Here is a 13,331-nt window from a genome sequence, read left to right as displayed (position 1 = left end):
AACAATTACACAAAGGGCCTCTATTTATATAGAGTAATACTACATGCAGTCATGAAGTGTGCAAGCGCTGTACATATTCACTTTTTTCAAAGTGATTACGCAGCGCTTGTATACTTACAACTGTAAGTATCATTTCTCATTTATATACCTATTGGCAACGATTAGTGAGAGGCACAACTATTTGATATAACAGAGCAATTATGTCTCTTCATATACCTACAAACATCATCCCATTGAAAACCGTCACCATGGGAAGGATGTACATGTAGCAGGGTGCACTTATTATTTTGTGGTCACCCCATGTATCTACAAACAGTTCTTCTACATATCACCAGCACGAGTAACCGTTGGGGAACCGGCTAATATTATATTATTAAAAAAATGAGAGAAGAAAAAAGAAAGAGACAAAACTAATGGAGGGAAATACAAAACAAGGAAATCGAAAATCAAGAGAGTGTCGTCGTCGTAGGTCTACATGTTAGATCCCCATGTCGAGTTGCCTCTAGAGATGCCGCACATGCCTTAGTCATGGTGGGGACAAGCACCTTGGCTAGCCCACAAGTATGCCTTGGCTCATGGGGTGACACGCACGGGACGCCTAGCATGCATGCATACCTTGGCCCCCGTGTTGGCACATACGGGGCGCCCAGCATGCGGGCTAGCGAGGCTAGTGAGAGCCTGTTCGCGCGCGCTCATGCACACAGGCATGCGCGCGGCAACGTGCGCAGGCATGCTGTTAGGGACCCCGGTCTTGTCCCTAACACTAAGGTCCACTAGCTTGCCTTAGTGAAGATGACGACCGAGTGATCTTGCCAACTTGCTTGGCCTTCCATAAAATGATGGTGTTTGAGTGATGGAATGATGATGTACTTGGATAGGCTAAGTGTTTAGGCTAAGGCAAATCAATGTGGGTGGCTAGACTTGTTCTTGAGTGAAGTGCTAAGATGATGAGTTCAGGTGTTCTAAGTGACGAATATGGGTGTTTGAGGCTAAGTGAAATGGCTAGAAGGATGCCCTTGATGTTGGGGCCTCTTGGAAGATGATTAGGGTTGGTATGGTGAAGTGTAGCTAGGGTTTTGTGTGGTGGCTAAGGATGATTTCGAGATTGGGAAGAGATGGACTAGGGTTGGAGTCTTGGATGAGTGGCTAGAGTTTGAGAATGATATGGATGAGTGAGGCTAGGGCTTGGTGGCTAGGGTTGGCCGAACATGGGGTTGGATAACCCTTGATGTTAGGATGGTTCGGTTTTGGCAAGAAGATGGAGTCTTTGGTTGACTAGGTCTATAGAAGAAGTTGAGAGATTTAAGGAATTGTATAAGTGATTGGAGGGATGGAGTGATTCTAGGAAAGTTCCTAGAATTATGGGATTGGATTGGATTAAGTCAACTTTCTTTGAATTAAGGAATTGGATGAGTGATTGGAGGGATGGAGTGATTCTAGGGAAATTTCTAGAATTATGGGATTGGATTGGATTGAGTCAACTTTCCTTGAATTAAGGAAGTTGCCAAAGAGGACTCTTGATGGATGGCTAGGTCAATGGATGATGGAGTTGGCAGCTAGAGTTTTAGGAAAGTGATGGGAATATGATGATGGGCGGCTAGGGCTTGTATTTAGGGTTTTGGACTTAGGGCAAGAGTGTTGGGCAGTTAGGGTTTATGGTGGATGGCTTTAGGATGACCGAATATGGTAAATGGGAGTGGAGGCTATGTGTATTTCGGCTAGGGCAAGTTTGATGAGGCAAATCAAATATGAAAAGTGACACTCTTATGGAAAGGATGACAAACACTATGATGGTCAATTATGTGGTATGAGATGGATCAAATGAGCAATGGAATGGATGAACACCAAGAACAAATGAAGAACACTCAAGAGCAAAAGTAATAATACTTAACTACTTGAATGAACCAAAGAACAAACAAAATAATTCAACACTTGATTCACGAATTGCACAAGAATTGAATAAACCTCATATATTGATAAACACAACTTGGATTCACGAATTGCACCAAGCTGCAAGAACAAGATAGATAGATTGAACCACGCCTATTCACGAATTGCAAGGTGTGATCCTCTCTCTGGGATTCACGAATTGCACCCAAAAAATCCAAATGATTTAGCACCGAAAGATGATCTCAAGAACAAAATAGTCTACCCACTAGGAAATTTACCAAAAGATGTGAATGCAAAGGCTAATGGTCCTATTTATAAGAATTACAACTTGGAAACCCCCAATAGGTCATTTGAAAAATAAATAATTAAATAAAAATAAATAATAAAAAATAACATAGTTGGCATGGGCTAAGTTGACCCATGGCATGCATGAGCCCATGGGTGGGCTAGGTTGTCTGTTGGCATATGGCTGACAGGGTCCTGGGCTGGTCTGGACACTGGTATGACTGGCATGGCCCAGGCAGGGGCCTGGGTGCTAGGGTGCTGGGCGTGCGCGTTGCGTGAACGCTGGGCGTGGGCGAGGCGCCCGCGCACGCTGGGCGCTCTGGCCATGCTGAATGGGCTGGTTTAGTCACCAACCTCCTTGGCATCCTGGGCATGTCAAGGCAGGCCCCATGGCATGCCCGTGGGGCTGTTTTGGGGTTGTCCAACCTTGTCTCAACTTGGCTAGTGGCTTGACCATGAGCCACAAAACATGGGTTCCTACCACATGCGCCGCACGCTCATGCGCGCAACACTGGACCGCGCACGCATGCGCGCAGCAATGCAAATCGCGCGCACTTGCAAGTATCAGTGTGCAGGCCCATGTGCACCTTGATGGGCCGCGTGACCCTTGCACACGCCCATGTGCTGCAAGGCCATGCGCGGCTCTTCCAGCGCGCGCGCGCGCACACACCTGTCCAGCCTTGCCGCACACCAGTGAGGTTAGTGGCATGCCTAGCGCACGACTCCAGCTCGTGATTTGCAGAGCAGGTCAGTGGCATGCCCACCAGGCATGCCATCCAGCGCAAAGCTCCAGCCCATGCCTTGTAGACTCAGCGCCTAGGCCACCAGCCTAGGCCATGCCGTGCACCACCATGGCTCACCCTCAGCAAACCATGCCTCACCACTTGACCATGGACTAGCCCGAAGACCACCATGCACCAACTTAGCCCACCATGGGCCATGCATGCCACGGCTAGCCTTGGTCCATGATCATTATCATGTTATTTATTTTATTTATTTAATTTGATTTATTTATTTATTTTCAAGGGACCTATTGGGGGTTTCCAATTTGTATTGCTTATAAATAGGAAATCTTTCACTTGCTTTAGAATCTTTTGGCAAATTCCTAGAGGGAATACTATTGTTTGAGAGATCACAAACCGGTGCCTTTGCACTTGGGCTTTTTGGGTGAAATTCGTGAATCTCAAAGAGAGAATCACACTTTGGAATTCTTTGAATACGTGTGATTCATTTATCTTTATTTGCAACTTGGTGCAATTCGTGAATCCAAGTTGAGTTTATCAATATATGAGGTTTATTCAATTCTTGTGCAATCCGTGAATCAAGTGTTGGATTATTATTGTTTGTGCTTTTGTTCATTCAAGTTCATAAGTATTTTGCTTTTGTTCTTGAGTGTTCTTCATTGTTCTTGAGGTTCTTCATATTTTTGCTCTTCACAATCCATCCAATCCATAAAAGTCGACCAACACTTGTGTTAGTCAACTTTCCATAAATTGTTTGCTTCATCTTTGTTGCCCTAGGTGACCCTATCTCCATTTGAATTTGAATTCAAATTTCGGCACTCCTTGCCTAATTTGAATTGTTCTAGCCGAACACTCCACTTGCCCAATTAAGGTTCCTATAATCTAGGAACCCTAATTGACCCAAGTCTTCCTTCCATAGCCGGCCATACACCTCACCCTTGCCTTCCAAGATTTTAGGAAACTTTCCTAAAATCTCTCACTAGCCATAATCGACCAACCCTAGCCGCCCCACTCAAAAACACTAAACCTAAACCCTAGCCGTCCATCACTCATCTTCCAAACCCTAAATCCTATCATCCAAGTGGCGCCAACCCTAGCCCACTGTATTGCCGTGCACCCTTCCCCCATTGAACTTCATACAATTCCTTGACCATTTCCACCATTCCATACACTCATCTTAGCCTAAACATCTAACCTCACCATACCTAAGTGGTCACCTTGACCATCATTGCTCGACAACCAAGCAAGAGAGGAACAATGATTCGATCATCCCAAGACTACCATTAGCATGGAGAACATAGTATTTTGGGACTTGACTGAGGTCCCTAACACTGCACCGGTGGTCGTTGTCATGGGTAGCCAAATCTACACTGGTGGTCGTCGTCGTGGGTAGCCGAAGCTGCTAAAAGTGGTCGTCGTGGGTAGCTTGTACCGGTGGTTGTTGTTTGCAACTGCAACCCCCTCCCTCTCTCTCTCTCTCTCTCTCTAAAATACACTATCCTCTGCAAGCTGAACAACTGATTGTCACTGTTTACGGAACAAAAAAATTGTCGCTCTCCACTGGGCAACACCTCATCAGAGTAAGGTTCAATTCCAAGCTTTCTTCTGTCAAACACCATCTACACAGTATACCCACTCGCAAACATCATCATCGGACGTCCAAAAATTGCTACACACACAAATCCCATGGTCACCCACCATTTCACCACCATTTCAGATAACATATTCTGATCTCTATAAACCCCTTCATCAAAAACAAAAACCAGAACAAAAAAGTAAAGAAAATGTTATGCTTCTAGATACCTGTTTTGGTTGTTTAGGAAAAGAATATGAAGAGAAAAGTAGAAGAATATGAAGAGGAAGGAAAAAGCTGGTTGAGTTGGTTTTGAGGAAGAAAAAATTATTTGCAGTCCAAATATTATTTTTATAGTTTTCTCAAATTATAATGTTTTTTCTATACTTCAACTCGACTCTATTCTTGCAGAGATATATTCTGGAGATCTATTCCAGACGCAGACACAGACGCAGATGATGCAAGGAAAAAAGATAGTTTTAATAGCGAAGAGATGAAAAGACGAGAGAAAAACGTCTAAAACAATGATGAAGACAGTTTAAGTTTTTAATTCAATCGGAGGCTTTAAATACAACAGATAAAATGTAAAGAAAAGTCAACCGGCCGCATGGGACACAGTGCCCCCGCGGTTCCCATAGTTGGTTGTAAATAGACATTTTTATCTATAAATTTTTCACATAAATATAGACATGATAAAATGAAAAGTTAAAAAATAGTTTTCTTGGGATTTAAAATATTCTTAAAAAATTATGACACCGAATATAAACAAAAATAGAAAGTTGGAAGATAGTAACTTGGATAAAATTATTTTTATTTAGTTATTATCAACAAAAATATAAAGTTCAAGTATCCATTGCCAAGAGCTACCTAATGTTGTGGTTTCCTGAAGACTGAGCCCTAGTATGGACATTTCAACTGGCGAAACTTTGTTTCTTGATCTGGGTCTTTTCAGCCGCTTTTACGGTTAGAGAGTCGAAAGCCGCTTTCTTCCTCTCATCTTTCAATCAACATCTCGGAACTCAACCTTTTCCTTCCGGTCTTCAACACTTCTCTTGAGTGAGTAGTAAGAAATTATATAATGACCCAGAATTTTTTTTTTTTTGTTTTTTTAAGATAACTCAGAATTAAGATTAGGCAAAGACTATAATAATAACTGGTATTGGAAGGTGGTTTTGAGGAAGAAGATACATGAATAATTTACCAATAGTTTATAATTCTGTAATATCCCGACAATATTTATAACTTTTACCAAATTCAAGCAATTAGTGTTACTGCATTTTTGGGCAAGTATGTAATGTTAAAAAGAAAAATGTTCTGCTTTTAATTCTTATTTTCTCAGCGAACAAACGGTTGGTTTGGTTTTTCATTCTTTTATTTCCCCACTTCTTTCTTTCTCTCTCACATCATACTGTTTGTTTTATTCCATTGCTGCGAGAGTTATTTATGCCTAGTGATTACACACTTTCTCATTCACGCGGAAATCCCTCGCATTTGCGGAGTGAGTTAGCTAAAAAGTCTATCAGATTCTCTTCCTTAGCTCGTTTACTACCTGAGTTGTCAGAAGTTGTTTTGAGCTACATCTGAATCATCCCTGCCTTCCCTGTCTTCTTTTATATCTCTGTGCTTTAAGTCTCTGTTTATGTAACCGCAAGCCTCTTTTCTCTCTGTGAGTCCTCGTTTATGTTGTTTCTCAGAAGAGTCTTCTTTGAATGATGTAACTTTGATTGAACTTTTCCAGTTTGGTTGATGCCCATTTGCTCAAAAGTGTTCTGAATCAATCCTTTCTGTGGCTTTTTAATCATGGGCTTTCGTTAGTCTCGCATGATAGATATCTATGTTCATCTGTCTATTAATACCCAATTGCTTCAAATTGTTCTGAACCATCCCAAATGCAGTTTTTGATTATGGGTTCTCGTTAATTCGGTGGTTCTTGTTCTCTTAACCTCTCAACTCTACAGCTTGACTTCGATTTCCACCAATTTTAGCGGGAACTATTGGTGGGAACTAGTTGATGAATAGGAGGCCTCTTTGATAATTAAGAGAAAAGGGAAGGTGATGGATCTAAGCTTTTTCAGAGTCAACTGCCAGTTCTGATCAGAGCATATGCAGCGTGGCTGGCAATTTCGTTAAAGTTTAGAACTTCCTAATCCACTATGAGTTCTATTCGCTAATATTCTTATTTTTTTTTTTTTACCAAGGATGGAATCCAAATAGGACATTCATTGGCCACTACTTTTTTGTTCTTCCTCGTAGCAATATACTCCAATCATTCTTTCTTTATAACTCAATCGAGATGTAAATTCTTCCATTGTATTCATTCGTTTATGGATTTCATAAAGGTCGAATCAACATTCTTATTTCTAGCGTTTCTTTCAACCTCCAATGATGAAGAAGAAATCTTTACCTATCTGCCCATAAATTTGCATATACATTCCAAAATATATATTCGCTTATGCATATTTAGTTAAATTGTTGGCCTCTCGAGTCCCTTAATTTTTTAAGCTGAATTAAGCATCTTCTATTCCACATATCTTCTGGGTTGCTTGTTGCTCACATAAAAAACAAAGTTCTAATCCTTCACGTTCACAAAATATTTGGCTCATGGAAGAAACATTTGTGCCTTTCCGCGGAATAAAAAATGACCTCAAAGGAAGACTCCTATGTTACAAACAAGACTGGACTGGTGGTATCCAAGCGGGTATCAGGTTTGTGACTCGCGTAATGCTTTTCCGCATATCACAAATAGGATAATTTGTTGTTACTAAATCTATCGATTTCACCTCTGTAATTTGAGTAGCCATCACAGCTTCTTGACCGTAGACCATTCAATTCTGCAGATATTTCTATTTTTATTTTTGTGACATGTTGAATCTATAATCATTATTTCTATCATAGGATCCTGGCTCCAACAACATACATATTTTTTGCTTCAGCAATTCCAGTTATATCTTTTGGGGAGCAGCTGGAGAGAAGTACAGGTGAGAAGGATTTTCCTATTTTGGGCTGCCAACATCCTATTATTGTTATTTTTCCCCCATCTGCTTGGTAATGGCTTTCTTAGACATGCTTTGTTTGATTATATCTTACAGAAGGAAGTTTGACTGCTGTCCAAACTCTTGCATCAACAGCACTTTGTGGTGTTATCCACTCAGTTGTTGGTGGACAGCCCCTACTCATCCTAGGAGTGGCTGAGCCAACAGTGTTGATGTATACATTCATGTTCAACTTTGCCAAGGACCGAAAGGATTTGGGGCAGAAACTCTTCTTAGGCTGGACTGGATGGTATCTCGTGAACATTCTGGGTACTTACTAATGCAAAGGGATTGATCTTTGGTGATATTTGAAACTATACATAATTGGATTTTCAGGGTATGTGTGTGGACGGCCCTTTTGCTCTTCTTGCTGGCCATTCTGGGTGCATGCTCTATTATCAATAGGTTTACGCGCCTAGCTGGTGAATTGTTTGGTCTGTTAATTGCAATGCTATTTATGCAGCAAGCCATACGGGTGAACATCCTTTATGACTTTAATTTGTTACACTATAGCTTCATCTTGGTTAATTAGGACTGAAAGGTTCTCGAAATAATGGTATATCTGAAAGTTAGCTTGAAAAACTCATGGTACTGAGTAATTTTCATGGTAGTGATAAGTTCTCAAATACTACCAGTAAAGGTTACTGAAGCGAAACATTGATTTGAACCCTCTAATAACAAAAATCTTCCGCCTTTTCCCCAAAGCACTCAACAAACTAATTTGCTCTGCAAACATTCTTTTCATTGTACCTTCAATTTATGGACTTCGTACTACAGGGAGTTGTGGAAGAGTTTGGCATACCCCAGAGAGAAAATCCAAATCAGACTGCACTCCAATTATCATGGCGATTTGGCAATGGAATGTTTGCATTGGTTCTGTCCTTTGGCCTTCTTCTTACTGCACTCAGAAGTCGCAAAGCTAGATCCTGGCGCTATGGGACAGGTATGAGTTTGCTTTGGAAGTCTCAAGTATAGGGTTAAAAGATCAATCGCATTTGTTGCATGTTATTAGTCAGTGACAGGCCTACAGTTGGGTTGGCTAATGTCTCTCTTGTTTTCTCCCATTAGTAATTTGATACAATCTTTTCATTTTTCCCTTTTGATAGTTTTCTTCTTTTGAAATTTTGTAGTTCGTTGCTGTCAAGAGAAAATAAATATTTGGATGTCTATGCTATTCGTCATAGATCTTATTAGTTTTTTAATGATATATGTGATTCAAATTTATAGGTTGGCTGCGGGGATTTATCACAGATTATGGAGTTCCACTAATGGTGCTTTTATGGACTGGTGTGTCTTACATACCTGTAAATGAAGTCCCAAGAGGGATCCCAAGGCGTCTTTTCAGTCCAAATCCATGGTCTCCTGGGGCATACTCAAATTGGACAGTTATCAAGGTGAATCTTATGGTTTGCCAAATACCTGCCAAGACACTTCTCTAGCATCTGCTTTCAGAGAGAGCCTTAATTTTGTTTCCTTGTGTCGGAATCTTGGCTACAAACTCATGTTGTTAAGTTGTGCAGGACATGTTGAATGTTCCTCCACTATATATTGTTGGAGCATTTATACCAGCAACTATGATTGCCGTGCTTTACTACTTTGATCACAGTGTTGCGTCTCAACTTTCTCAACAGAAGGAGTTCAATCTGAAGAAACCAGCTTCATATCATTATGACCTTCTTCTTCTGGGTTTCTTGGTGAGCTGTTTCATTGAATATCAATTTTTAACTTGTAATTATGTCAAAAGGCTCCATCTATATGAGCATTTCTTTTAAGTTATACCTAAGGAAGCTTTTCATTTTAGTTCTTGAATTATTTTCCTTGCCAGGTCATATTATGCGGGCTTATCGGCATTCCTCCTTCCAATGGTGTAATTCCACAGTCTCCAATGCATACAAAAAGCTTAGCTACCCTAAAGCATCAGGTAAACTACCCTATCTTTTTCTTGAAGTTAATGGATCTTTTGACAGCTATATAATCCCCCTGGTTTTGTTTGCTAGTTTATAAGGGTATAGAATTTAGATAGTAAGAATGGAATCTTATACCCTCTGCAATCTTGGCATGCAAGCAGGACTAAAATCCAGCCATTCTATGAATTCATTCCAATGATAACCTGAGTGCTCACTTGATTGTTACTAATTTGACAGTTAAGAATATCTGTCTGTGACAATTATATTGAGCAACCCGAACATAAATCCCTGTCCTGTCTTGAATTTTGTTTCATTCCACAATGAGAATACATCTCCCTGCCTGTTTTTATTTCTTGGGGTTTCGTCTTGATTGATCCTCTTTTGTTGGTTGCTTCTTAATTCATTATATAGTCAAATATTTTGGTAGAATTCTTCTTTCCCTGTTGTGGTATCTTTTTTAAATACGTTGGGATTTCTTTCCATGGGACAGCTTTTGCGGAATAAGCTTGTATCAACAGTCCGACAAAGTATGCGTAAGAATGCAAATTTGGGTCAATTATACCGGAACATGCAAGAAGCATATAATGAAATGCAGACTCCACTAACCTGCCAAATTCCATCTTCTCTGGTAAACTTCTTCATTTAAGATTTCTGATTGATACAAATATGTTGTTTATGCATTTCCCTATCTTAAATCTGTGCTTCACAGGGACTGAGAGAGCTGAAAGAGTCCACAATTCAATTGGTCTCTCGTACTGGCTATATAGGTGCCCCTGTTGATGAGACAGTTTTTGACGTGGATAAGGATATTGATGATCTTTTGCCTGTCGAAGTCAAAGAACAACGGGTCAGTAATCTGCTTCAGGCATTGATGGTTGGCGGTTGTGTTGCTGCTATGCCTCTTTTAAAGAAGATCCCAACTTCAGTTCTTTGGGGCTACTTTGCTTTCATGGCGATTGAAAGCTTGCCTGGAAATCAATTCTGGGAGAGGATATTGTTGCTTTTCACTGCTCCAAGTCGAAGATACAAGTAAGTTTCTGCTCTAGGAATTTGAGTTACTTCTGTACTTCGAAACTTATACCTTCGAAGACATTTTCCTCTCTTGGTATGCTCTAATATTAATCTCTCTTTTTTTTGTTTTTTAAAAAAAAATGGCTTTATCATGCTGAAAATCATATGTAGAATAATCTCTCTCTCTCTCTCTCTCTCTCTCACACACACACACACACACAAACACACTCGCACATACGTGTATATATACATGCATATATATATATATATATTATCTAATTATGATTATATGAAATAAGAGTATTTTGTGTAAAATGCGATTATACTATTTGTAATTCAATTACAGTTTTGCTTTCGGTTTCATTTCTTACATGGCCATGGATAGTTTCAGTTTTTCAGTCTAATATAGAAAACATACCATTCTCAGACTTATTATGCACATAATTAGCATCATTGTTAATTTTTTTAAGAGTAAACAGATGATCATTACATTTGTTAGGGTGCTGGAGGAGTATCATGCAACCTTTGTTGAGACTGTGCCCTTCAAAACAATTGCCACCTTCACCTTGTTCCAGACAGCTTACTTGCTTGTATGTTTCGGCATAACATGGATACCATTAGCTGGGGTCCTTTTCCCACTCTTGATCATGCTTCTCGTACCAGTACGACAATATTTTCTCCCTAAGTTTTTTAAAGGAGCCCATCTTCAAGACTTGGATGCTGCTGAGTATGAGGAAGTCCCGTCGATTGCTTTTAACATGTCATTTCAAGTAAATGTCTTAACCATTCTACTCATGTTACTTGAAACACCATATTTGGATTGACTGTGCTTGCATTCTGTTTCATGATAACAATGATTCAAGTTACCTGTTCCAAAACGGGCCTTTATTAGCTAATATCTTGATGCTTCTCTACACGTCTTGATGTTTTATGCATTTTCAGGACCAAGATCCTCAGGCGAGAATTAACAATATTGATGGTGGGGAAATTCTTGATGAAATCATCACAAGAAGCCGTGGTGAGATCCGTCTCACTCAAAGTCCTAAAGTAACAAGTTTGAGCCATACTTCAGTAGAGGATATCAGGCCTGCTTATAGCCCGTGGGTGTCTCAGAGAGTAAACAGCAATGATGTAAATGAACTGAGAGGGGAGCAGAGTCCCAGGTTGAAGGGAAAAGAACTCGAAGCGAGAAAAACCCCCAGTCCCGGGCCATCCATTATTGGACAAAGCCCCTGTGGTTAATTTTGAAGCTAAAACGCTAAGTTTGTGATTATGCTAAGTTTGTGATTATGGTGAGGTTAGTTGTCAATGGTGCTCGAGAGGTCCCGTTCTAAAATCATGTAACCAAGTATTATCTTGTAGGTGTGCGTTTCTTTTCTTTCTTCCAACCTTTTAAAATGGTGTAGGTTGATAGTCAGTGCTACTCTCTTCTATCTTCCATTCCACATAGGCTGGGCAGAAAACATGAGACTTATAATGGATAACGTCTATTTATCTTCACTGCTTCTGTTTGCTGGTCATCTTTTGTATTTCTCTTTAAAGTAATCTGCCTTCTGCAAGTGGTAACAGGATCAAGAAGTCAAGGAATGGATGGAAGATCAGTTTGACCCTTTTTCTACTATTACTTGATATACTCATCTCACTGGAAATTTGGTGAAAAGAGTAAACGATGGTTATAAACGTAGTGCCACCTCCTTCCCCTGTGGGAGTGATTTATTACTGAATCTATATATTGAGCTCTCATCTGATTTTCATGGCAAGTACTCTAACAACTACAGCTCCACTTGATCCAAAAATCAAATTATGGTACTAACAAACAGTTACTATGTGCTAAATCTATGGTAGACAAATCCAGTCTACAGACGTGTGTATTCGTCTAGTTCAACATGATGTATAGCATCGATACGAGATTTCAGTTGAAATTATTTACTAAAAAGATGTACTTGAACTTTGGATCATCATTAAATAGCATGCGTAATCATAAGGATTGGCCTCCAATCCTTATCTTCTACTTCATTATCTTCTAGTCAGTGCCCATGAGTTGGCCTAGTTCAGATGTCTCTATTAACGCATGTTGCATGTGAGATATTTGTGTTATGTTATAGCCGTGTAAAAGAGACACTGATTTTAACATGTGACAGCGAAACCATAGGGATTGGCATCCAATGAGGCTATTTTGACCCTAATTTTAACATGTTGTAGCCTCCAGGCGGTCACCAAGGACACTGAATTCATGAGACTCGATAGCTGGGGCCCTGTGTGTGTGTCTTCTTCCAGAAAGGAACTGGACAAGAGGTGTGTACAATCTGTCAAGGTGTCTTTCTCAAAGTTCTCTTTGGTCATTTGAGGCTTTACCTTTTGCACTGCAACATTCATACCATGCTTCCCACAAATGACTTCAAGATTGATGAGGAAGAATCTTTTCTGATATGGGAAAGATAGCACCACACTTTAGCTTTATATGCCCTTGCTTAAATAATTAGTAATGGAGTGAGTAGGCATACTTCTTTCTAGGTGGTTGCTGCTTTTCTAATACTTCTGTCTTGCAACCTTTTTTTCTAATCCTGGATTCAATCATCCTGAACATCTCAAGTCTAATGCAGCTTCCACTCCCTCTTTATTCTTTCTATCTCATTACTGGATGAGTTTTTTAACTCTTTCTTAAGGTAATATGACTCGACGATTCGTCGAATAAGATGATAATTATGCCATTGGCCAGTTGAGAAAGCATGACTACTCTTTGAATATACCGTCAATTTAATCGCTCAAAAGAAGTTTTAATTTAACAATTACAAGCCACTTGAGATAAACTCGGCCTTAAACCTCCTGCACCCACTTTTTCTAGACCTTTGAACTATGTTCAGTGAGCAAAAATGCAGCATATAATCAA

At 40.0% G+C, this 13,331-nt stretch overlaps 1 protein-coding gene across 1 annotated transcript; it reads left to right on the top strand.

The window, feature by feature from the left end:
• Positions 1-5,776: 5,776 nt before the first annotated feature.
• LOC121234862 (probable boron transporter 2) lies at positions 5,777-11,941 on the top strand. Its single transcript, XM_041130991.1, has 12 exons — positions 5,777-7,196; positions 7,387-7,469; positions 7,581-7,773; positions 7,860-7,998; positions 8,301-8,466; positions 8,751-8,917; positions 9,044-9,217; positions 9,349-9,444; positions 9,921-10,058; positions 10,140-10,459; positions 10,941-11,211; positions 11,384-11,941. The coding sequence occupies exons 1-12, from the start codon at positions 7,093-7,095 to the stop codon at positions 11,681-11,683; spliced, it is 2,151 nt and encodes a 716-aa protein (XP_040986925.1). The 5' UTR covers positions 5,777-7,092; the 3' UTR covers positions 11,684-11,941.
• Positions 11,942-13,331: the final 1,390 nt, after the last annotated feature.

The sequence above is a fragment of the Juglans microcarpa x Juglans regia genome, chromosome 6D (genome assembly GCF_004785595.1).
Source record: "Juglans microcarpa x Juglans regia isolate MS1-56 chromosome 6D, Jm3101_v1.0, whole genome shotgun sequence".
Classification (NCBI taxonomy): Eukaryota; Viridiplantae; Streptophyta; class Magnoliopsida; order Fagales; family Juglandaceae; genus Juglans; species Juglans microcarpa x Juglans regia.
Note: the sequence above shows the minus strand (reverse complement) of the source record. Positions and strands in the feature narration are given on the sequence as shown.

Coding starts and splice junctions, on each gene's coding strand:
- LOC121234862 (XM_041130991.1), top strand. CDS start 7,093: ATGGAAGAAACATTTGTGCCTTTCCGCGGAATAAAAAATGACCTCAAA. Junction 7,774..7,859: donor TTCTTAGGCTGGACTGGATG/GTATCTCGTGAA, acceptor TTGGATTTTCAG/GGTATGTGTGTGGACGGCCC. Junction 7,999..8,300: donor TTATGCAGCAAGCCATACGG/GTGAACATCCTT, acceptor TTCGTACTACAG/GGAGTTGTGGAAGAGTTTGG.